Below are 24,157 nucleotides of genomic sequence, written 5' to 3'. Positions count from 1 at the left end.
CCTCAAGCGGGTCGAATGTGACTTATCGGCATCTTGAAATATTTACGTGCAAGCGCTAAATATATTGGATACGCGTCTGACGGCCTCGAGATAAGAATGAAGTTCTGAACGTTGTACAAGCTTTTCAAAGCAGCTTCAGTTTCAAATGGTACTCATCGCTATCGGACAATACTCAGAACTGTCATTTAACAGATTTATTGACATATCTGCCCAACGATAGCTGCGACAATGGCACTTTGAACGCTGGACCCTTAACTGTTCTGAATTTGTTATGTTCCGTCTTGTTGCAGTAGATGACTGAAAACATTTCGTTAAACAGAACCAGGGATGCATTGCAAGCTGAATAAACTTAAAACACAAGTTCATTCTAAATCTCTGTCTGTCTACAAAGAATCGATATATATTGTATAATTTGATAAACAAAGTGACACTTGTGTAATCTGTCAACATGCTTACATTCAACAACAAGAATAATAGCACCTTTACTAGATTTTTCCATGGATTGCTTAATAGTTCTGCGTTTTATAATCATTTTAACAATCTTGTTCGCGCATGTTCAGTGTTTTAGCTTCAGAATCTTACATAATAATGATATGCACGCCCGATATGATCCAGTTACCAACAGCTGTCAGCGGTGTCCCGCAGGTGACGATGAGAGGGGCTTGTGTTTTGGAGGATTTGGTAGGGTAGCTACAGTGTAAGATAATTTATTTGGTCAAGCTCAAAAAAAATGCAAACTAACTAATAATCAAATTTATCTCAGGGTGAAAAGGGCTCGAGCCAACGGTCCAATGCTATATCTTAATGCTGGCGATACTTTTTATGGAACAAATTGGTATACAGCGCATAAGGGGGAATTGGCAGCTGATCTTTTGAATATAATACATCCTGATGCCGTGGTAAGATCTACATAAATATAAAGCCTATATATTTGTCTTTATTTTGTAATAACTGATTCAATGATTCTCTACTCTACTCTATAGTCGCTTGGGAATCACGAACTCGATGACGACCTGGCCGGATTTACACCTTTCCTTAGGAAAGTTAACTTTCCCATTGTTTGCTGTAATTTGGATCTGCGTAAGACTCCTGACCTACATAATTTTAGAACTTTAGTTCGTGCAACAGTTATCAGGAAATTCAAACAGAATATTGGTATAATTGGTTATATAACGCCAAATACGAAGTATTACGTACCCTATAATTCCATCAGCTACTCTCCAGAAATATCCACTATAAAGTATGAAAACCACATAACTTTAATTATCACTTATTTATTTATTGTATTGACTATTTAACTTGACAGCATCGAGGCAAAGCGCCTACTTAATCAAGGAGTTAATATAATAATTGCTCTTGGACACTCTGGGTTTGAAATGGATAAGATGATCGCTGAACATTGTCCCGATGTAGATGTTGTGATCGGTGGCCATTCACATACTTTCCTATACACGGGCAGCCCACCAGACATAGAGAAACCAGATGGCAACTATCCCACAATTGTTACCAAGTCAAATGGTCGAAAAGTTCCAGTTCTTCAAGCTTATGCGTTCACTAAATATATGGGTATAATCGATTTAGAGGTAAGACATTTTTGTCAAAGTTACAGCTGTATTTATTTTTAAGCCAATCGAAAGTGTTCTATTTGAGAATCCTCTAGTACTAGCAAGAAGTCGTTTGGGTATATCACATACTCATAAGGAAAATTCTACAGATTCATTCGATCTTTTGTCATATGATTTGCTTTCTTTGATTTATCTTTCTGGTATTTAGAATCTAACATATTTGTATGCATTAAATATCCACATTTACAGTTCGACGATTATGGGCATCTGGCTAATTTCAGTGGTAAGCCCATTTTATTGGATAAGTCGATTCCGCATCACCCCGATATTACGAAAATATTGAATGCCAAGAGACAGCAAGTTGATTTTCTGGATGCAAAAGATATCAAAGACAATAAATCGCGAATTAAAATGTTTTATTCCGAAGAGTTCATATCAAACACTCCTGATTATATAAGTACCATTGTAAACATTGCAGTTTTCATGTTCCTATTAATTATTTTCGTATGCAACGATCGGCATGTCTTACACTAGTTTGTATTGTTATTATATATTTTAAAACTATTTGGATGAAGGTCCTAATAAAATGATAAGTTGGATTCGTATAATAATCTGGGTTCCGTTTGAGTTTTAATATGTCGAATTAAAAGGCATTCTATCCTAGCATCGATCTGAACTGCTATCATAATAAGGATTTTCCAAATAATTTCTATATATTGTACTATAATGTAAAACTCTAAATAAATTTGAGTTTCGTAGCGTTAACGACCAGACATTTATATACAGTTTTTATTATTATTACAAATTTTGTTTAATATACAAAAATTCTTAACATTTTGGTGCAGGCCATAAAAACTGAAGAGGAAAAACGCGATTCTGAAGTTCCGCACTCAATTATCCCTGTTACTGTTATTGTTGTTTTTGTGGTTGTTATTGTTGTAGCTGCTCAAAGATGTACGTGAGGAATGTTTACCTTTTTGTGTGTCTGAGATTGCCGTTTCAGCAAGAAAAGAGAAACTTTTTTCTTTTTTTCTTTTTTTATACGTTCGTTGGACCCAGCAAAACTTTTCAAGGTTATTCGTCGAACCAAGAGTCTGCACACAAACACATACACAGAAACACATAGCATATATACACATATAGATGCGCATATATGCATTGGTATATGGGCAGGTGTAAAACTGCCTTTCGCATCAGCCAGTTCAAACGAATTCGACTCATTGTTTGAGCAGCAGTTGAAGTTGGCTTTACTGGCTAAACTGCAGACGGTGTTCCTTTGGCAGACATCTTCGCCCATTGCTTAATGTCTTCTGTCTACAATTAACTGACTTCACTGACCAACAAACAGTCCTACATTGGTTCAGGTTCAGCCTCAGCTTCATTTTCTGTTTTAGCGCTTTTCATCCTCTTTAAATTAAGAAAAATGATTTGCACTTTTCTGCAGAGACCCTCTGATTCATCGCCTAACATCAGTCAAGTAATTTACGATTATTGGCTGTATGAGCTATTAAATTCTTTGGAGTTCCTCAGGGAGCTATTTTAAAGGCTTCGTTTTTACATTTACCAAATTCGTTTTATTAATCAAGAGTTTTTATTTTTTTTTTGTCATACAATTAAAGCATATATTATTATATAGTAATATAGTAAGTAGTATATAAGAAGTGTGTCAGACTCTCAGCTCGGATTGGACAAATTGTATTTAATTAATATCTATGGAGAGAGAGTATGTGTTAGCTGTGGTGGGTCCGCAGAGAGAAGCGTCATTAGGCATCTTTTGGGCATCGTTAATGAACATTCCTCAGTGGAACCCACGACAGTGCCCCACAAAACTGGAGCCTACACTTCGCACTTATGCCTTAGGTTTTCTAGAAGTTGTGTGATTCGGGCAGCACCTTGAACTTGCGTGAATCCTCGTTGCCAACCACGGCGGATGTTTTGCCCAGCACGCGCATTGCATTGGAGTAGTCGGAGTCGATTTGTGGTATGATCTGCTGCTCGTTGGGACGCAGCGTGCGAATGAGATCGCTGAGTGAGAGCGATGATTGTGGTGTAATCTCATCCTTGCTGACGACTGCAGCAGCCGCGCGTTGCAGCTCCTGGGAGCTGGTCATCTTCTCGAAATCCTGTGCTATCTGCTTGAGACGCACCTCGATGGCCGGCGACTCTGTGGAACTGGGCATTTTAGCTGCTGGTGCATCGCTGACCCTGGCCGACGACTCGAAGTGCGAGTCCGCCTCAGGCTCAGATTCCGACTCAGCGTCAGCTTCCGACTCATGATCTGCACTGGCATTCTCGTCCGCCTCTGATGCTTCCTCCTCATGCTCTGGCTGCTCCTCGTTAGCCTGAGCTTGCAGCTGCAGCTGTAGCTCCTCAATCGAATGCATTTCGTTGTGCAGCTCGTTGTCGTTTAGTGGAAAAACGTGCTCCTTAACATCGCCGTCGGCATCGCCCAGCTCGCGTGCGTGCTCGTTGGAGGCATCGCCAGCCTCATGCTCATGCTCGTCGAAATCAGTCTCGCCATCAGCATCATCGTGCTCCTCCACATCAGCCTCCAGGTCGCCATCCACGTCGGCGGCATCCGCATCAGCCAGCGAGCGATCGTGATTCAGCTTGAACCACACAGTCGACGGCTGATGAGCTGAATCGGACATCGACATCGACGACTTGGGCTTGGCAAACAGACCGCCGCCGCTGCCGCTGCCGGCGCTGGTGGACATGATGAGGGGCAGTGGCGTGGTCGATGGTAGATTCAGCAGATCGGCAGGTGTGCGAGGTGTGGTAGAAGTTATGGGGCGTCTGCAGCAGGCGGAACAAAATAGACCAAGATTATATATATTTATATAACCATATGTATTTATATATTAGAAATGTATATGTGTATATGTACATCTATACACATACATCAGTGTGTTACATAGTAGGTCGATTGACTTGCAGCGAGCTTGGCATTTGGGTTAGTGCGAAAGTGCGAGTCTGAAGCTAAAGTTAGTTAGTTGAGCACAAATCTTAGTGACAACAGCAACAACGACAACAACAACAACATTCTATAGGAAAAGCTAAGCCCCAAACCACCAAATTTCAATAGGAGTCTCGAAAATGACGCTCAAATGGCTTCAATTTGTGCAAACCTCTTGAAAAATTATGAAATTTTATGTTTTCAATTTAGATTTTAAATCACAATTTTCTTCTTCTTTCAGCCTATTCATTCATTTTTTCTTTAGTTTGTCTTTTGTATTTATTCATTTCGTATTTTTTTAATTTCCAAAGATTCTTTATTTAAAATGTTTTTTTTAGCTGGTAAGATTCCCTGATTTTGTATACTTCTTACTTTTATGTTTTAGAAGGTTTTATAATATTTATTTATTTATTTTTAATTTTTCATGTCTTGCTTGTTGATGATATCAAATAATTAATAAAAAAAAAATAAATAAATAAAAAATTATTCATAATTTTCCTCGTTGCTTGCACAAATTGATTTACTTTTTGTTTAGATTTCTCAAATTTCGGGTTTAAAATATTTTTTTAAACCTCGATTTGTTGTATATATATATATGTATATGTATTAAAATTTGTAGTGTTCTTTAAGTTAGTAATAAATAGGCTGGTAGCTGCGCATTAGTCTTCTGTATTAGGTATATAACATAGATACAGATACGCAGAGCCAAAACTAGATTCAGGATCTGCATATCTGTATGGCATATGTGTGTAATAGTTGTAAAGTTTAACGATTTGGGGTTTAGCTCACCTATTTGATTAAGTATTGTATTACTTTTTGAATTGAACGCTTGGCAACGTTCCATTGTGAGTCTCTGTTTCTGTTTTCTTGTTTGATATCTTTTGTTTCGTTTTGTGGTCAACTAAATTAACTTGTTTTATTAATCACGTATCATTGCGTTATGTGTTATATAAATATTTATTTTGGGCTGGGTTGGCTTGGCTGTTTATATACTTAATTAAGGATATATGCTTAAAGTGCAACTTAAGCATTCGTATAGCTCGATTTATTTTACTTAGAGGAGGGAATAGTAGACGTAGTTATTAAGTTATATTTTCCTTTATGATTTATAATTTAGATATTTGCTTTTTGTTTTTGCTTGTTTATATCGTTGCTCTTTCTCTCACTCTCTCTCTCTCTCTCTCTTTCTCTCTGTCTAGTAGTCCTTACCCCTGCGCAGACGATACTGGAATGCTGCCATAGTTGTAATAATAGCAGCGAGTCTGTTCGCAAATGAAGTCCTTAACGGCAGAGCAGTCCTCGGGCATCCATTTCAACGTCGGCTGCTTCAGTATGACGCAGCCCTTTTCGGCACCACTGCTGCTATATAGACAAAAACAATTTTAGGTAGCCTCAAGTTCAATGTGTGCTGCCCCCTCAATATGTGGTCATCCCGAGAATTGAATCATGTCTTACCTGTCGCGTGCCGTGCGCTGTGGCGAGGTGTTGCTATTGTGATCGACGGGATCGAGCAGACCCGCTTGGATGGCATCGGCCGAATTCTCGAAGAAATCGAATGTTGCATTGAACGGTAGTCCGGTGCTCATCCATAGGAACATGCCCGTGCCCAAACGATTTCCGGAGGTCCAGAAATCGTAATTGCCATAGCCGGCATTCTTCAGATATGTGGTCATCGACTCGGCCTTCTCCTTGGTCTCAAAAGAGGCCAATTGCAGACCCAGTGATCGGCAGTATTGGTAGGCCAAGAAATAGTTTAGCTCCGGTGAATACGGATTCATACGACTTATAAAATACTGCACACCATCCAAATGTATAGTCGTAATGCGTTGACCTAATCCAAAGAAAAAAAATCCATAGAAATCAAATCAAATTCCATGAAAGAAAAAAATTTTCGGTCAATGAACCTATGAGACAATCCGCTCTGAATACTGAGCAATCGCAATGCGTAACCGTAACGGCAATGGGAATCGAAATCGTAATCGTATCCAAAGTAAATATCATTAAATAGGATTACCAAAACGAGCAATCCGAATGACAAACACACGGTTCTATAAAAAGCAGAAGACCAAGTTGGACTCGGACTTGGACAAAGGGAAAACAGAGTTAGACTCAAGTGCTTGATGATTCATGGCAATGATAATAATGATGATGAACAGAAGCATTTATCGGTCTATGACCCGCAGCAAATACACAGGTACAGATGCACAACTACAGATACAGATTCAGATACTTAAGCTAATTACAAAAAATCTGATGAAAAATAATGGCGATGATGACATTAATTAGCTCAATGCTAAGAAAAATGTTGTTTAGAAGGTATCCAGAATAATAATAAAGTATCTTTCAGATTTTGGGATGCCTATTTACCTCCTTCTTCTTATTCTTCTCTTTCTTATATAATCGTCTGGGACTCTCAAAGATGACAATGAGTTGACTTTGCTTGGACATGAGCTAACAGGTAGCTGGCTTGAATGGTCGAATACCTCATGACCATGCTAAACAACAACAACAACAAGAACAACAATCTGGGTGTGTGTGCAGTTGTATTGGTTGTACAAACAACTTTAGCTATATTTTCATTTTCAATGCTGATTCGTTGGCTCTAGCCAAACGGAAGAGCCTATTTATGGAATTGGTCATGGATAGGCAACAGAGAACTATATGGATACTACCCTATAGACCCTATGCGAGGGTCCAATGTTTGCCTCGCTTCTGCTTGTATATGAAATTATTTCCGGCAATTTTAAATGCAAGACACAAACACACCGAAGTCAAAGTAAACGTAGCACTGACAGACAAACAGATGAGCAGATAGACAGACAGGCGGACAGAGAATGAATATATGCATTCTGTATCTCGATTCGGATCTTTTTTTCTATACTGAAGTGAATGAATAAAGACTCAAAGTACCATAAACTATCATCATAATTAATGTATCAACAGTGAATTTGATTAAGTAATTGTATTCAAGCGATGCCAGATAATTTTAATTATATTTAGGAATATATATTAATTCGTGAATGGAATATTCGGCGTACTCAAATTCATCTCAATATTTCTAATTGTATTAAAAAATAATATAAATTACTAAGCATTTAGAACTTAGATATATTTTGAGCGATCTCATTACTATTTTCCATTTCTCTACACATTTTTTATGCGGATAAATAGCACGAAATTTTAGCTTTTCCCATTTGAGCATTAACCTTTTATTTTATTATGAAATATTTTTTAGATTGAGTTAAGTAACTAAAATATAATTGATTTTAGTATCGCTCGTCTCTCACTTCCATCCTTTCTCATTTGAGGACGCGGAAAAGCAGTTGCGAACCCATTTTGAATTGCCGCTAATTTGGCTTGGACTTCTACATGAACAGCCCAACGGGTAACCCAATAATTGAACTGCAGTTCGCCCAGTTTCTCGACTCCAAACATAGTTGGAGCACTATAATTCTACGTAATTGCCTACCTAGGCTCTCCTTGCAGTCCCCCATATTCATTCTATAGCGTTTCTACACGAATCTAGCACGTCTCTAATGATGCACTCAGAGTCAGCTCTGGTGAAGGCGGATCGCAGATCGCGAATCGCAAATCGCAAATCTCGATTCACGAGCCTCGCGGCGCAAATGCAATCAAATGATGGCCTCCTGCCTAGTTATTTGTTGGCACCTAACTTCCCTCCGGTTAGCAGCCAAATGATTATTATGCACGATCAGCTCGAGATCGGGTAGGGTTAAGAACAAAATTGTGAAAAAAGCTAAGCTAGAGCTTTAAAAAAAAAAAAACATTTGAAGAGCGGGTACAATTCCAGCAACTTTTTCTCAACTCTTAATCGGCTTGAAGAAAATTCATATTTAATGACTTTTAAATAATGATGGGAGTTCTCTATCATTCCTTCTTAAACTTAAGCAAATATCAATATAATTTGTTCTTTTAGTTAATACGTTTTTAATTAAAAAAGAAGAAGAAGAAGGGGGTTTTAAAGAAGAAATTATATAATCATAAAGAAAATTTTATCCATGTAGATTTAAATTAAATCTTTATGAAAAACTAAATATGACCTTTCAAAATTCCTAAAAAAAAAAAAAAATCTATATACTAATTTTTCAAAGATATTTTACATACACAACTATTCTATATTATTAATTTTTATAAGTATTAAAAATCTGTTTGCAATCTTATTATTATTAATTTTTTTTTTTCATTTTAATTGTATTATTTTTGTATTTTTTCTTATTTATTATTACTAACCTGCAGCGCATGCCAAGAGGCTGAGCACACAAAACAAAATGATTTTGGCCATGATTTTGTTCAAGAGGTTTAAAACTCTCGGGGATCTCTTGTGCACAATTGAATTTGAATAACGAACGCGTAGATGCTGTTGAAAGATCGAAGAACCGTTGGCACTTTTCGTCGCGTTCACTGTAAGCCTTCGACTGAACTAAATGATAGCCAGGCTATATCACGCAACCGCGAACCGTCAAGAGTCGAAGAAGAAACCCGCTGCTGCTGCTGCGACTTCTTCTGCTGCGACTGCTTGATTCCAGAACGCCAACACTTCCAATTTCCAGTTTCCAGTTGCGATGTGAACTTCCTATTCCAATGCGCGCAGCACGTTACCAATTCAGCCGATGGACGATGGCGATGACTCGCACCCAACACATACACACGTGAACAGACACACACACAGTGTCGCGTCTTAAATCCTTGCACCAAATGAACACACAAATAGAATCTGAGGACTTTTGGCTGCTTCTGCTTGAAGTTGTTCTGTACGGATCGGTTCTTGCTTGGCCAAGTACACAATGGTTAATGTCGTGAAGAGGGCCAGATTGTTAGCTTAAAAAGGAAATTGGCGGTCGGGCCCAAAAGGCCGATTCATATGTGCACATACGTGTGTATATATGAGAGAGAGAGAGAGTTCTCTACATACATATGTATGTGTGTGAACATGAATGAATGCTCGACGAAAGCAGCTAAGAATACAAATACTAATGTATATACATATAAGTATGTTCATATGTACGTACGTGTGACTATGGCAGCAGAAAAGAAAATACAAGAACTAACCCGAAACCAAATCCGAATCCGAAACCGAACCCGAACCTAAATCCAGCCCGAACCCGTACCCATTCCCAAAAGCCGAACAGCTATTTGCGCATTTCGTGATCGTGTGCAATAGCTGTGAGTGTGTGCGTACATGTGTTTGTGTTTATTTGTGTGCGTGCTTGCGATCGTGCGGCACTGAGACTTGATGACTTCTTGCTCTTGGTCGAACAGAACAGAACAGAACAGAGCAGAGCTGGCTGGTAGACAAAGAGCGCAATAAAGCCGCGACGGTGGCGTCGGTGCAAAGGTACAGACAAGCGGGCCAAAACCGAAATACCAAACACAAACACACACACACACAAACAGACATCCACTTTTATACACTTCCACTCGCACACATACACATATGCAAACGTGCCTGGATTGCACGCTGCTGCCATCATTCCAATGGGAGTCGCAGTTCGCTGTTCATTGTTAGTTTTATTCTTTCTCCCACAACGCGGCTTTGGTTTTAGGTTCTGTTGGTCCCACTTCTTACCTGGGCTTGTGGCAGGGCCCCGTTCCCGTTCACGTTCCCGTTCCCGTTGCCACAACTGCGTCGTGAACACCGCCGCCTCTTTGCCCATAGTGCTCCAGCCCTGCGCGGTGGTTCCATTAATTTGGTACGCTATCGCAGTTACCGTCGACGTCGACGTCAACGTCAACGATGTCGACTGCGCCGCTGACGTTTCGACTGGTTTGTGGTTTCGGTTTTACGATCCCTGCCTGGAAGCGTGAAATGTAATAATGATCTTCTCTTTTGCATTTTGACAATAATTCTGCGGGTGCTCCCATCAAATATACCATCAAGTCAAAAGCCAAGCGAAAGATCCGCAATATGAATTCGTATACATGGAGAATGGTTTATATGCATAGTTATGCACATATAAACTGGTATATACATTTGTATGTATGCATGTGTTCCTGGCAAGGAATATATTGTATTACAGATTTTCAATTCTGAAAAAGTTCTTCATTTTAATGGGTAAAATTTTATGATTTCTTTTTTATTCATATGTTTAATAATTACTTTTTTTTAAATACAAAAATATATTTTATTTTTTAATTACAAAAAAAAAAACAAGGAAGCTATAAACTTTCATAATTTCGTATATTTATTTCTAATTGATTTTAAAAGTAATTTTTAAAGTTTCTACTGTAATATTAATTTAGAATAAATTAAATATTTAATTTATTTATATTGAATGAAATATTAAATATACAAAGAAACAAACTTGTTAATAATAATAAAAATAAACAAAATTTTTGTTTAATAATTTTTTAATCGACTAATTTTTATTTACTAAATACTTTATAGAGAAAATGCTAAATAGTTGAAGTAATTTCATTTATATATTAATTAGTATACTTACAATTTAGGGAATTTTGTAAAACGTTTTAAATCTTATTGGGATTTTCCAATCAAATAAGAAGATTAGTTATATTGTATATAAATTCCTTTAGAGTGAGGCTGCAGCATCTTCTTGTATCTTGTGGCACCCCCTTTTGCTGTGCTGTGCTGTGTCTTTTTAACGTGAAGCGGCATAATCGATGATTAATCCAATTCGACACATGGATGGTTAAATAGTTGGCTAGTTGGATAGGTGGGTGTGGGGTATAATTATAGACGAGTAGAGCAGCTCGAGTAAATATAATAATGGCCAGGTGATTAAGAGTCATGGGAAATGGAATGCGTTCATTTTCCCAGTTGGCCAGGCCCAAAGACGCTTCCTGCGAACGCCTCGCATTGCCACACTGCCATTGCCATTGGCATTGGCATTGGCAATGGGCCTAGTACTAAGTAGAGCTGGTCCTATGCCTCAGCTCAAATCTGGGCGGTTGTTGACTGCTGCCCAGCAGCCGCAGCTGCAGCAACACAGCAACAACAACAACAGCAGCAAAAAGTTGGCTGAGGTTGTGGCTGGGTCTGTGCGTGCGTATTGCAATCAAAAATTCTATCGAGGAACGCACCAAGATTTTGGGCCGCCCTACGTGTAACGTTTATTGACGTTGTTCGTGTTGTTGTTGTCGAGGCTGCTTTTGCCGCCGGGGCGACGCCGACGCTGACGATGACGTCGCTGTCGCTGTCGCAGCCGCAGCCGCTGCTGCTGCCGCTGTTGCTTTCGTAGCCGCTGCTGCAGCAGTGTAGGCCTGTCGACGCATTCAGTTTAATGTGACCGCCGCGTCGCGTCTCCTCGCTATCTGGATTTAGTGTTGAGCATTCTCGTTCAATATGATGAATAAGTTCAATGAGTCACATTTGAGTCGTTCATTTGACGTACTAGTTCGCAATTCATATGGGATACCAAATGAACTGACGTGTGCGGAGGGAGTTGTTAAGTTAACGTTTGATGTGTGTCGTTTAGTAGTTCATTTGAATGATCTGTTTAATTGAACCTAACGACACAGCTCTGCTGCTGGATCAAGAACTTTGGCGTCTAAAGGTAACTATTTGGATGGCCTTCGTCTTAACAGCATTTAGCCATATCCATCCATACATGTTGCTGTTGCTCCCTTGCTTCTTTTAGTGCTGCTGCTGCTGCTGTTGCTGTTGCTGTCGCTGCTTCTGCTGATGATGCTGCTGCTGCGTCTAGTTGATCTTCTGATCTTCACCATTTGTGTGCTTACTTTGTTGGATCGTCTTCTTCTTCTTCTTTTCACCTTCGTCTTCGTCTGCACCTTTGCTGCTGCTGTTGTGCTTCTTCTTCATCTACTGTGTTGTTGTTGTTCTTGTTGTATCCCTTTTCTTTGCTTTATTTCATTGCTAGTTTTCGCAGCGACTTGTTCGGTGCTCTGCGGCTGTTTGGTCTAAAAATAAACTTGGCACAAGATTGAGGAATTTAATTCGCCTTTTGGTAGAAAATCCTCGACTTTGCAAACGGACTTTGGCAACACGCGCAGACGCGCAACAGAGCGTCGTAGCTTCGGTTTATTTTTGCCCCTACCCATACACACACACACACAGCCACACACACTCACATATGCACACACTAGAACGCGCACACCAGTGTAAATAAATATTTGAATCTGTTTCTCAGGTGCGTGCATTGCTCCTGTATAAAGCAACTCGCAATCCACTTTAGCGTCATTTTGAGCTCTGATGATGATGACATGGTCATGGTCATGGTATGTTGCCTATTGGAGAGTGGAGAATGGAGAGTGGAAGAGACTGAAGACGGGAATGCTTATCAACCATATTATACAGGTAGATTTTCCGCATCAAATCAAAGGATTAAATATTCTATAATGACATTCAGCTCATGATGCTGAGCCGTAGCTGAAATTCCATTTGGCATTTGCTTTTGATTTGAACTCATGGCAGCGGTATATCTACATAAATACATACACGTGTGTGTGCGTTTATAGCCATCCTTTGCTGCTGCCTGTTGTTGTCCTTGATATGCGAAGGTCATCAGCATTTGCATCTCTTGGCCTGCATCACTTACCACGTGTCGTGATGGCCAAGCCCAGAAAATTGCCCTCCAGTTTATTCATACATAAATTCATATGCTTCGCAGTCCCATCGACTTTTCCAAATAATTTATTAAAATATGCGAAATCGCGATCAGCATTTGCAATAAAGGCTAAGCGTAACTAACGAAATTATTACCCAAGATGAACTTTATATACCCTGCCAAAACGTAGGGCGGGTCATCATGGTTTGAATATACAATTTTTGATCTGCAGATACAAGATATACTCCAATAATAATATAACACCACGAACCTAACAAACACTAGTAGGGCATTTGCTTATTCGGCTAGTTAAATTAAAAATAACTTTATATATTAATACATATTTTGAATATCAAATCATCAGGAAACTGAGCTAACTTTAAATAGAAATCAGATAGTTGGTTACTTTATAAGGCATACTCACGGATAAAATAGGAAACCACGAAAAACATATCTTCCATCATTATGGGAAATGCTTAAAATGATCGATATTGTTATGTTCGAAATTTCATTTAGATAACGTGGGCCTGTATATGATTTTTTAAAAACCTCGCCTACATTAAAGAAGTCAAATTATAATTTAAAATTATTTCGAAGAAAAATTAGATAACTGATAACTTTTAAGATAAAGAAAAGTAACAATGAAAATATTCTATTAATTATTCCATGATATACTTGATTCCGATAAGTCATATTTTTATTTCAACATCGTAGTTTAAAAATATATATGTATATATTTATTTATATACCTGTATAAATAAATGACCATAAAACATGTTTAGAACACGCTGCAGGAATTGAGAAATGCGCCCACTCATGCGTTACACGAATCGTGACAAAGTTGTTATATGCTTATGCTAGGGTATTATATTTTAAGGAGATTACTCGTCTGTGGTTCGCTTCTTGATATCGGAGCAAGCTGTTAGCAGCTTTAACCATAACCATATCAACGGTAAATAATTTCGATCACAAAAGCCAGTCAAAGAGACATGAGCACTTGGCATGCCCAATGCCCGATGCCCGATTCCCGATTCTTGGTCGAATGCCTGATGCCTAATGGCCTATGGCTGAGCAGAGAGCTAGCTAGCTGGCTAGCTTGGCAATCAATAGAATGAGGACGAGGCAAATTTGGCCCATGCCAATGATGTCCACGAAAGACCAACGACAACAACAACAACAATAACAGCAACAACAACAACAAAAGCAGCGGAGTTTTGAGTTCCTCTTTGTGTGATTCACGTCATTTCGAATTCCATGTCAAAAGGTGAAGCCAATTCAACGTTTCTGGCGAACTGCGGCAAAAAAATCACGACCAACTGGCAAAACTCAAAAGGCAATAGCCAACTGGCAACAAAATAACAAAGCAGAGTCAAAACACGAAAATCGCGCTGAATGAAGATTATTTTCAACTAATTTGTTGCTTCAACTGTTATTCCACATACTCAACCCCCAACCTACTTATCAACTGAACATGATCTTCCGTGGGGACACTCACGTGCCCTACAGTTCCTCGGCTCAATTTGATGTAGAGCAGCGTGAATGCCAGTTAATGCCACTAATATGGGTATTAGAATACAGAGTGCAGGAAATCAGCAATGTAATTCAAAGACGGAAGTTCTCTTTTATAAGCACATTTACCGTTTAAATTGGAGAACGCAAGAGGGGAAGTAGCTTACGAGCTGGCTATGTTCTTACCAAGTGTTAGCCTAACAGATGGTCTTAGGTCTATTTTCCACGACTACGGTCATCACACACACACACACCCCACACCCACACATAAACACACGCACACTTAGTTAGTGGCGAGTCTATTTGCGAAATTGAAATGCCACTGCCAACATCTCGGCATTTAAGCAGACATTCAGTGTGACTATGAAAGCGAATAGAAATGCGGGTGCGGGTGCGGGTACGGGTGCGGGTGCGGGTGAGTTCAAGAACCTTTTTCTGCTGTTGTTGTTATTGTTGTTAGCCATGACTAACTGAATGATGGAATGACTGAATGACTGATAGCTGAAAGCTAAAGTGCCGTGCAAAATGCCCGATTCTGCACTTGACCGACGCCCAGCCAAAGACCCCGGGGAGAGCCGAAAACTAAGAATCCAAAGCACAGCTGACATCAAGTGGCGAGACAGAGTTTAAGTATGAGCTGCTCGCTATAATTACAGAAGAACAAGAAGAAGAAGCAGAAGACTTCCCAGTCACCGGGGCTATAAGCCCTAGGCCAAAGTCAAAGCCAAACTCAAAATCAAAGTCAAAGTCAAAGCCAAAGCCAAAGCCCGAGCCAGCAGATAGTGTTTTGTGTGTCGCCTACGACCGAGTCATTTGCTGTCTTTACCTCTGCCTCTCAAGTGCATGCATGTCTGTATGTGTGTTTCTCACGACTTTAGCAGCAGCAAGAACAAGAACAACAACAGCAGCAGTAGCTGCAAAACACGCCGGTAGCTACTGGCAGCTAGAGTCAAGGGCGAGCGCAAGGATTGGGGGGCGCACCAGATCTTAAGCTCAACGAGCACACGCGAATGCACATTGGAGCAAGTTGACCAAGAGGCTGCAAGCTTAATTCAAACGGCGGAAAACTTGAACTGAATTAGTTAGAACGGTAACAGATTTATTAAAATTTTTAAATTATTAAAAAGAAATGAACTTCTCTGTATTTGCTTGACAAATCTACTGTCCAGCTAGCATTACGAGCTATAACATATATGTGTATTATTAAAAAGAAAATATATTTATTAATAAGAAAACAATTTATTATTATTATTTTCACAGCTCCACGGAACAGACAAATCAACTCAGGTTTCTGCATGCAAGCATTCGCCCTAGCTAGGGATGTAAAATATTACATGTAAGTTCTTATTTATAATTGAAAATTGTTTTTCATTATTTTGCTATTTACTAGAAATTTATTTATATTTATACAATAAATAAAATTAATTTGATTCGAAAAAGCAAAGCGTTCTCTCATATAAGACTTAGTAATATCCGATATTTATCTTAATTTTGGCGCCTCGACTGTAATTTAAGTAATAGTTCAAAGTGGAAACTTTCTTAAAATTTGTATGTTTAAGAAAATTGATATCAAACTCAGAATCTACTAAATAATTATATTTATATATTTCATATTTTTTGCGAAGCTCTTGAAGATTAACATGTTTAGAACCTTAGATTAAATTTGTGCTCTATGTTGATCACAGGCAGACGAAGAGGTAGCTAAGGTTAGGTGCGAGCAGATTAAGCGGACCATGTTTATTAGTGCGTGTCTTGTTACAGAGAGGGTCTCTATATATACAGATACATACATATGGGAGTTAAATAAAAACTTCACACATCTTCACCCAAGGGCGTCGTACAATGGTGGAGGGTCAATGCACAAGCTGGCGGTACGACGACCCGACACTAAGTAATTAACAAAAATAACAAAAAATTGAGCTGACGAAAGTCCACATTAGATCGCTAATGATCTACCGTGGAAGAATGAAGACGATCGTATTACAAACTTACTCAGACCTTAGCTTTAGGTATTGTTGTCAATTAATGACTGCGATTAAGAGTCTCTTGCAGTTTCTCTATATACAATGTGGCTAATAGCGGATAAGAAACCTTTCGATTACAAGATACTCTAGCTTATATGTGTATTTTTTTTATATATGTATGTAACGGGTAGAAGACTATCGTATATGTTTCTGATTTGCACAATGAGATTCTCGATCTATCTTTCTGCCGCTCCGTATGAACGCGTTGCTCTATATGGTATTTCATTGATATCTCGGGGTATATCTTGACAATAGCATTCTGACATGATTTTTAAGCATGTTCGAGTTATTGTTATAGTCTTAAATTTTAATGACCTGCTGTAAACAGATTTCATACAAGTATATTACGAAAGCTAATTGAATGTATAACTCAAAAAATATAATACGTAGTGATTATAGTAATGGAAACTACGGCGAATTGGTTTTGAATCGATGGTGCACTTGATTTACGCTTTTTCTCAACAATATTTATGCGACCTTCAATCATGGGATAAACAACTCTATGCTCCTTATAGTACTTGGTTAAGATTTCTCTATCTATCAGTTCTAGCTCCTCAATTTTCGGATCTGTGGCGTCCTTGAAGTACTTGTAACCATCGCCTCCGTTGACAAGGAAACTGGGCACAATCACCCAATAGTGCCGCTGCTTCTGTAAGGGAAGATATTCGGGAATTCGGCAATGAGAGCAGAGTACTTTTATTTTTGTGATGCGCATTCCCTTGGGTAGATTGTAGTTGATGACCATTCGAATACCAGAGACCTGTAAAAATCCCCCATCTCTTTTAGAGTGACGCAGGGTGGCCGAGTACTCTAATGCGTTGAGAAGATCTTGGCCTGTAATGCGACTCACTACTACATGATTGCCATAGGGCAAAGCCTTTACGATATCCAGTTCTGATATAGATCCATCTGATCCCGGTTCGATGCTCGCGCGTATACCTACCACAGAGTTTACTGAAAGGCTGAAATATGTCATCATTTGAGTCATTTACCTCCCGCATTAATTAGGGCTATTGCTGCATCTGTCCAATAAGCTCCGCCGTAGTTCTCGATGACACGTGCGTAGACGAAGGCATCTGCAATGAAGCTGCCAAAATTACACTCGCTTTTTCGACACACAGCAGGATCCCCATTGAGCAGCACCTTTGTAGACCCAACAATGTTTTCATCAAGCCTATCTATTAGAGCTCGCTTTCCGGCCAACATAGATTCGACTCTAGCATCGTGCTGTATCGAATCATCCAAAAGTATGGGTGCGCCCGTATATTTGATCAGATATCCGCCACTGTCAAACTATTTAAATTTAGTTTTATAAATATATGCCAGATCGTACATTTTGTATAAGCTTTACGCCTATTGTGTACTGCTAGAGCCCCTAGATCCATCAATTTCAGTAGTTCTCCTTACTTACCTCAACATCAAGTTTGCCCAAATATTTGCTAAATCCATATGCCTGAACGACCGGCACTTGTTGGCCATTCGATCTGGTCACCACAGTCGGATAATTGCCCTCTGGGATCTCATCACCTGGAGGTGAGCCAGTGTATAGAAATGTATTCGAGTGTCCACCAACGACGATGTCAACACCTAGGCAATTTTCGGCAATTTCTTGATCCTTTTTGTAGCCTGAGTTTCCGAGGGCAATTATGATCTTAACACCCATACTGGTTAGTTTTTCCACCTCGGCACTAAAGGGACAAAATATTATAATATTATACAAACTCTTTAGACTTTAGACACACATAATATCTGGTATTTCATTGTGTATCTCAACTTGAAGCCCTGCCACACCTCTCATTGTCTTGGGTGTAATATAGCCCACGATTCCAATTTTCATTTCGAATTTAGTGATGATGAACGATTTGACTAAATTTGTTACATTTTGTAATATTGGATTCTTCTGGAAATCCATGTTGGTGCAGACAATGGGAAACTTTGCCTTTCTAAAGAAAGGCATTAACCCATCGACGTTGTCATCGAACTCATGATCGCCAAAAGACTGTTTCAGGCAGGAAATGGGTGAGTCTACCACGAATATAAGAATTGCTGTCTTTGTAGGTTTTTACCACAGCATCTGGTTCGAGCATATTCAAAAGTTCCGCTGCCAGATCTCCTTTATATAAGGTGTACCAGGGACTGCCTTGAAAGGTATTGCCAGCATTCAGGTAAATCGTTGGACCCTCGGCTCGCGCATTGGCCACACTAAAGATAATGAAGATAGTTCGATTCGAATTCCAATTCCTAAAAGAGACTCACGCTGTAGCTATCCTCGCCATGCCCCCAAAACACAGACCCCTCTCATCGTCGCCCTTAGGACATGATTCTACTTTGCTCTTGATAGAATCATATCTGCCTCGTATATCATTGTTGTGTACTATGGAGAACTTAAAGCCTAAATTCAGTTTGACGAGCAATAATAATATTATGAATATCCAGTAATCAAAGTTCCACTTTAAGGCCATTGAAGCAGCTTTGAAACTTCAATTCATTTGTTTCTATAATATTATTATTTACTGTATAAATGATTGAAACAGATCAGTCAACTATGAACTAGGAAATTTGACTAGCAAATATATATACGTTTATAAAGAAATTAATATCTATTCTTATTTAAAGGACTGGTATTCCATTTGACATACTAATAATACTTTGTTCCGACTTGTGAAAGAATTTCAATTGAAAGTGAATAATGAATGAAGGCAGAAAGCAATTCCATTATAAATGCCATGTGAATCATACAACGGAAGCTTTGCAAGTAATTCGTTAAACAAAAACAAAAACAAAAAAATTAAAATAAACATTTTATATTATGCAATTTGTGTTTTTGCATCCGTTTCCCAAAGGGAAAGGTGTATGTATATAAACAGAATCCGCAATGCAGATTCATTGCAATCACAGCATTCGAATCGTGAGAACATTTCCTATATAAGGATCTTTAGCAACATATCCTCAACAATATGAAGGTCATCGTTGTAGTTTTGGTTGCTCTCATCCTGGCTTTTGCTTCAGCTCGTCCTCAGGTCGAACACGGTTCAATTTATGCGCCCAGTGGGGTAAGAAACAACAGCACCCAATTGTAGTTGAGCCTAGGTAACGGTTTATAACTCTCTTAAACACTTACAGCGATTCGCCAAGACTGACAATTGGGCAGCTCCACCTGTGGACCTCAGTCTACCCATTATATTCCTGCCAGAGGCAACGCCCATTAGGGAAACGCCACAGGAACCAATGCTCACATCGCGTCCGCGTCCCTTAAAAAAGAATTGAATTATCTGTAGCATTATAAAGTAATTATATTATATTATTTAGTCTAAATGACATACTAAAAAATGATTTATATTGTTATTATAAAATTATATATTAATTACATTTCATTTATAAATTACCCAAACAAATCATAATAAAAAAATCTTACGGCACACATTATGCATTACGTAATTTAATTCTTAACAATTTTAATCGGCTTTTTATACAACAACAACACAATAAAGGGAATATCCAAATATATATATTATATATATATATATATATTTTTTTTAAGATATGCAAGACTCCAATTAACATTTAAACTGAACACCCAAATAAAATAAAATATTGAATCACAGGAAAACATGTTTATCAAGATAAGATAAGGCTGCTGGGTTCACCGCGACATAGAATCAGCAATGAGTAGTTTGAGCGTCATTTAAATGTGTCACAAGAGAATTATTTTATATGCCCTAAATATGTCAGAGTATACGAACAATTTATATTTTTAAAATTAAAACAAACATATCACCAATAAAATTTAGTAAAATATATGGAATGGTGCAAATAGTGAAACATAAAACATTACATAACTATAGTAATTTGAAACTAAAAATAGAGGGGGAGTGTCCTCTCTGATGTCCTATTCTATAACTCAACTCTAATGGTATAATTTAAGAGCTTAAGCTGATCTAACGAATGCTGAATTCTTTAAGCACTGGAATGCCATAAGGAAGTCGTGGTTCGACGAGTAAGTGAGCGAACGAATAGAAATCAAGGCCTTTGACATATAATAGCAAAAACTAATTAACTGATTAAATATGATATCTGCAACATAATTGTTAATGGCCTAGATGAGAAGAAGAAGTTCAAATAGGAAAAAGACATCCGTATACTGCTTAAAGTATATGTATGTATGTATGACAAAAGTAATAGTTTCATCAATCATAGATGTGTTGCATCTTCCATAACAAATAAACATATCTAGTTCAGGGAGTCCCCGTGAAAATTAAAAATCTTGTATTCCCTATCAAATTTGTTTACCCAAAAAAATAACGTGTTCCGTTTTCTTGGAAGAAGGTACACAAAATATGTATATATACAGATATATATGTATATCTTTATATATGTCATACATTTGTTGCTATTATGCATGTCGCTAATTAGTGACAATAAATCCCAAAAACCAGTCGACACTTTATATTATAAGCGTCGCGGCAACTCGAAACTGTAAAAGCATCCAGTTTTTGTACGATATTGTTTGTGACTTACATATGCAAACACACATATAGCTCGAGACGAGGGGCGACTAGCCTATAAATTTTCGTATTAAACATTTCTAATTAAATTTGCATGAAAACGCAGAATCAAACAACGATGAACGCTCGCCGCTTTATAAGCGCAACGCCTAACATCTGTTTCTCGCATTGTTATTGACGGAACCGCACAGAAAGGTTATTTCTAATACTAGAGAAGCGCTTATATAGCTGATAATTAATTATTCATTTATAAAAGTGTATATAGTGTATAAAATAAATATTTAAATGACAAAATTTCTTAAGTGTGATTAGGCATCAAAGTGAAGTTCTAGAAGTTCTAAAATATCCCTATAAAGGCAATTTGATCGAAATAGTGCCAGCAAATACGATATTCGAATTTTTTGGTCCTTCAACATATGGTTTAAATTATTTGTAAAAATAATAACAAAAAACTTTATTTTAAAGCTGTGCCTTTTTATTCCAAAAAATTTTTTCAAATTATACAAAAGTTTAATTTATCAACAAGTTATTGCTCGTTGAAGAAACTTGAAAAAAGAATGACAGAGACGGTGGTGTAAAATAAATTAATAAGAAATGTTTACAAATATATAAAATATCCTAAAACTAATTGATTAAAGTTACATTAAAAAGAAACTTTTGTTTATATTATAATAAATTAAGACGTGTTTTACTATTTCCGAATTTTAAAAATTGATTTTGTAAAATTGTCAGATTCGGATTAAGTACAATAAAAACCTTCAGAATTGTATATAATCAAACGCTTGGCTACTAAATAATGTTGACGTGTGTTAATCAAATGTGATTAAGAAACAAAGTGATTTGAAATGTGATTTGTGTAAACCAATTAATTACGTAATATCTGACTTAACTGAACTCCATAGCCAGCTCAGCCACAGCATGTCAATAAAATGATTGAATTTTTTTTTTTTTTTTAAATTGTAATCTCCTCGATCTGATGAGGTGCAAGGTTTTCCGGTTTTACAGTATTGTCTAATCATCGCTCAAGTGAAAATTATTAAGCAACTGCAATAATAATAAATATACATTAATGAAGATTTACGTTTAATTTTGTTTCATAAAGACAAACCTGAAGCCGGCTAATGAGCTGATGAAAATTAAAAGCTTATAAAATGCATTTGACGATGCCTGGCAACAATTCTCAATGCGAAGTTCTAAATACTATTAAATAATAATAATAAATTAATTAGTTTTCTAAAAACTTAGATAATATCTCAGAGTCAATCTCCCAACGCTTTCTTTGGGCATAGACAACTTCTAGATTTAAACTCACTCTAACTGAGTTGACCAAAAATAATCATACATGGAAACTATTTAAATGTTTCTCTCATGCTTACAGATCATAATGAGACAGTTGCTTATTTTCACCCTGTTCGTGGCCTTAGCCTCTGCTCAGTTCGGCGGCTTTGGTGGACACTTTGGTGCTAATCTGGGAAATGCTGCCAACCAACTGCATCAAAAGGTCTCACAGCTTGTTAGCACATTGCCTTCACCACCTGCACTCACAGATGTAAAAAATTTTGGTGATTTTTTGGTAAGTACTTTTGAGCGAAGCAAAATGAATTGAGGATAAACAACATGAAATATGTATTCCACAGGCGCAATCTGGCAAAACCTATGCCTCGGCAGCTGATCGCCAGTTGAGAGAGCGCATCTTTGGTGCACGAAAGAACTTGGTTGATGCCACCAATGCGGCCTTCAAGGGAGGAGCTAAGACCTATGAGCTGGCTGTGAATGCATTTGCTGATCTAACGAAGGCTGAGTTCCTCAAGCAGTTGACTGGCTTAAGGAAGTCATCGTCCGGCGAGTAAGTGAGCAAACTAATCAAAGTCAACTCTCTTGACATATAATAGCAAAAACTAATTATGTGCTCAACTGTGATGTCTTCTTCTTCTCCCCTGAATTGCAGGCAAAATGCCAAGATGCATCGCCTGGCACCCAACCTGGCCGCCAAAGAAAAGCTGCCTGACTCCTTTGATTGGCGTGAGAAGGGCGGTGTTACGCCCGTCAAATTTCAGGGCGACTGTGGCTCCTGCTGGTCGTTTGCCGCCACGGGCGCTATCGAGGGCCATGTGTTCCGGAAAACGGGTAAACTGCCAAATCTGTCGGAGCAAAACCTGGTCGATTGTGGACCAAGGGATCTGGGTCTAGATGGCTGCGACGGAGGCTACCAGGAGTATGCTTTCAACTTTGTAAAAGAACAGGATGGCATTGCCGTTGGCAGCAAATATCCCTACGTGGATAAGAAGGATACGTGCAAGTACACAAGCAGCTTGTCGGGTGCACAAATCACCGGATTTGCAGTCATCCCACCCAAGGACGAACAAGCCATGAAAACGGTGATTGCAACTCAGGGCCCATTGGCTTGTTCGGTGTATGGCCTGGAGAGTTTGCTGCTGTACAAGAGAGGCATTTACGCGGATGAGGAATGCAACAATGGCGAGGTGAATCACTCCGTACTGGTCGTTGGCTACGGCTCTGAAAATGGACAGGACTTTTGGATTGTCAAGAACTCGTGGGACAAGATCTGGGGAGAAGACGGCTACTTCCGCTTGCCACGTGGCAAGAACTTCTGCGGAATTGCCACCGAGTGCAGCTATCCCATTGTTTAATGCCGAAATATCTATTTAGCGAAATATATGCCAATGTATTGGAAGATTGGAATTTAGAAAATGACGCACAAATAAATTTTCATTGCTTTAAGACTTAATAAATTTGTTCGAATTTTTAATTTGAATGAGGGAAACAATTTCATATCAATATAAGTCATGCTTCAATTTAAATCATCAATTTTAAATATCTCCACGTTTTGGTTGCGTTTTTAAACTTACCGCCAATCATCACATTGGAGACTCCAGGGCTGCAGTATAGAAAGACTGACGGCTTCAAGAGATGAGCTTGCCACCTCAATTTGTGCTAGCATGAAATATGTAGTTATATAAATTTTTTCATTAATTAAGCTAAATATCAGCTGTATTCTTAGCTCTTGAATGTGTTAAATAATATATGTATATTC

General features: G+C 38.3%; 5 protein-coding genes across 8 annotated transcripts; 3 read left to right on the top strand and 2 right to left on the bottom strand.

Moving 5' to 3' along the window:
- Positions 1-137: 137 nt before the first annotated feature.
- On the top strand, positions 138-2,176 carry LOC6580575 (protein 5NUC). Its single transcript, XM_002006368.4, has 5 exons — positions 138-697; positions 764-899; positions 984-1,240; positions 1,307-1,583; positions 1,815-2,176. Exons 1-5 carry the CDS (start codon positions 498-500, stop codon positions 2,097-2,099), a joined length of 1,155 nt encoding a protein of 384 aa, XP_002006404.2. The 5' UTR covers positions 138-497; the 3' UTR covers positions 2,100-2,176.
- A 940-nt stretch (positions 2,177-3,116) lies between these two features.
- Positions 3,117-9,338, bottom strand: LOC26528134 (serine-aspartate repeat-containing protein I). 3 transcript variants are annotated; one of them, XM_015164316.3, is made up of 4 exons: positions 8,773-9,338; positions 5,977-6,352; positions 5,731-5,883; positions 3,117-4,361 (listed from the first exon to the last, which is right to left on the bottom strand). In XM_015164316.3, exons 1-4 carry the CDS (start codon positions 8,822-8,824, stop codon positions 3,431-3,433), a joined length of 1,512 nt encoding a protein of 503 aa, XP_015019802.2. In that variant the 5' UTR covers positions 8,825-9,338; the 3' UTR covers positions 3,117-3,430. The 3 variants fall into 3 exon arrangements, with proteins under 3 accessions (XP_015019802.2, XP_015019803.2, XP_002006403.1); XM_015164317.3 differs by having other exon boundaries at positions 5,731-5,880; XM_002006367.3 differs by lacking the exons at positions 5,731-5,883; positions 5,977-6,352; positions 8,773-9,338 and adding an exon at positions 5,311-5,697.
- A 7,545-nt stretch (positions 9,339-16,883) lies between these two features.
- On the bottom strand, positions 16,884-19,168 carry LOC6580573 (protein 5NUC-like). Its single transcript, XM_032730110.2, has 6 exons — positions 18,854-19,168; positions 18,664-18,799; positions 18,340-18,596; positions 18,009-18,285; positions 17,590-17,890; positions 16,884-17,536 (listed from the first exon to the last, which is right to left on the bottom strand). Exons 1-6 carry the CDS (start codon positions 19,057-19,059, stop codon positions 16,968-16,970), a joined length of 1,746 nt encoding a protein of 581 aa, XP_032586001.2. The 5' UTR covers positions 19,060-19,168; the 3' UTR covers positions 16,884-16,967.
- A 386-nt stretch (positions 19,169-19,554) lies between these two features.
- LOC6580572 lies at positions 19,555-19,953 on the top strand. The gene is made up of 2 exons (XM_002006365.4): positions 19,555-19,650; positions 19,721-19,953. Exons 1-2 carry the CDS (start codon positions 19,555-19,557, stop codon positions 19,862-19,864), a joined length of 240 nt encoding a protein of 79 aa, XP_002006401.3. The 3' UTR covers positions 19,865-19,953.
- Positions 19,954-21,211: 1,258 nt separating this feature from the next.
- Positions 21,212-23,855, top strand: LOC6580571 (procathepsin L). Of its 2 annotated transcripts, none has more exons than XM_015164314.3 (4): positions 21,212-21,297; positions 22,481-22,675; positions 22,740-22,948; positions 23,051-23,855. In XM_015164314.3, the coding sequence occupies exons 2-4, from the start codon at positions 22,487-22,489 to the stop codon at positions 23,751-23,753; spliced, it is 1,101 nt and encodes a 366-aa protein (XP_015019800.1). In that variant the 5' UTR covers positions 21,212-21,297; positions 22,481-22,486; the 3' UTR covers positions 23,754-23,855. The 2 variants fall into 2 exon arrangements, with proteins under 2 accessions (XP_015019800.1, XP_002006400.2); XM_002006364.3 differs by lacking the exon at positions 21,212-21,297 and adding an exon at positions 22,251-22,292.
- Positions 23,856-24,157: the final 302 nt, after the last annotated feature.

Source organism: Drosophila mojavensis, unplaced genomic scaffold (genome assembly GCF_018153725.1).
Source record: "Drosophila mojavensis isolate 15081-1352.22 unplaced genomic scaffold, ASM1815372v1 contig_81, whole genome shotgun sequence".
Lineage (NCBI taxonomy): Eukaryota > Metazoa > Arthropoda > Insecta > Diptera > Drosophilidae > Drosophila > Drosophila mojavensis.
This window is presented reverse-complemented; position numbering and strand designations above follow the sequence as displayed.

Excerpts from the sequence above, each read along its gene's own strand:
- LOC6580573 (XM_032730110.2), bottom strand. The coding sequence starts at position 19,059 with ATGGCCTTAAAGTGGAACTTTGATTACTGGATATTCATAATATTATTA. Across the intron at positions 18,286-18,339 it reads AATGAAATACCAGATATTAT|TGCCGAGGTGGAAAAACTAA; the intron begins GTGTGTCTAAAG and ends TTGTCCCTTTAG. Across the intron at positions 17,537-17,589 it reads AGCCCTAATTAATGCGGGAG|GTATACGCGCGAGCATCGAA; the intron begins GTAAATGACTCA and ends ACTCTGTGGTAG.
- LOC6580571 (XM_002006364.3), top strand. The coding sequence starts at position 22,254 with ATGCATTTGACGATGCCTGGCAACAATTCTCAATGCGAA. Across the intron at positions 22,293-22,480 it reads GCAACAATTCTCAATGCGAA|ATCATAATGAGACAGTTGCT; the intron begins GTTCTAAATACT and ends TCATGCTTACAG. Across the intron at positions 22,949-23,050 it reads AGGAAGTCATCGTCCGGCGA|GCAAAATGCCAAGATGCATC; the intron begins GTAAGTGAGCAA and ends CCTGAATTGCAG.
- LOC6580572 (XM_002006365.4), top strand. The coding sequence starts at position 19,555 with ATGAAGGTCATCGTTGTAGTTTTGGTTGCTCTCATCCTGGCTTTTGCT. Across the intron at positions 19,651-19,720 it reads CAATTTATGCGCCCAGTGGG|CGATTCGCCAAGACTGACAA; the intron begins GTAAGAAACAAC and ends AAACACTTACAG.
- LOC6580575 (XM_002006368.4), top strand. The coding sequence starts at position 498 with ATGGATTGCTTAATAGTTCTGCGTTTTATAATCATTTTAACAATCTTG. Across the intron at positions 900-983 it reads TAATACATCCTGATGCCGTG|TCGCTTGGGAATCACGAACT; the intron begins GTAAGATCTACA and ends TCTACTCTATAG. Across the intron at positions 1,241-1,306 it reads CCAGAAATATCCACTATAAA|CATCGAGGCAAAGCGCCTAC; the intron begins GTATGAAAACCA and ends TTAACTTGACAG.
- LOC26528134 (XM_015164316.3), bottom strand. The coding sequence starts at position 8,824 with ATGGCCAAAATCATTTTGTTTTGTGTGCTCAGCCTCTTGGCATGCGCT. Across the intron at positions 5,884-5,976 it reads CAGCGCACGGCACGCGACAG|CAGCAGTGGTGCCGAAAAGG; the intron begins GTAAGACATGAT and ends TTGTCTATATAG. Across the intron at positions 4,362-5,730 it reads CCAGTATCGTCTGCGCAGGG|ACGCCCCATAACTTCTACCA; the intron begins GTAAGGACTACT and ends CGCCTGCTGCAG.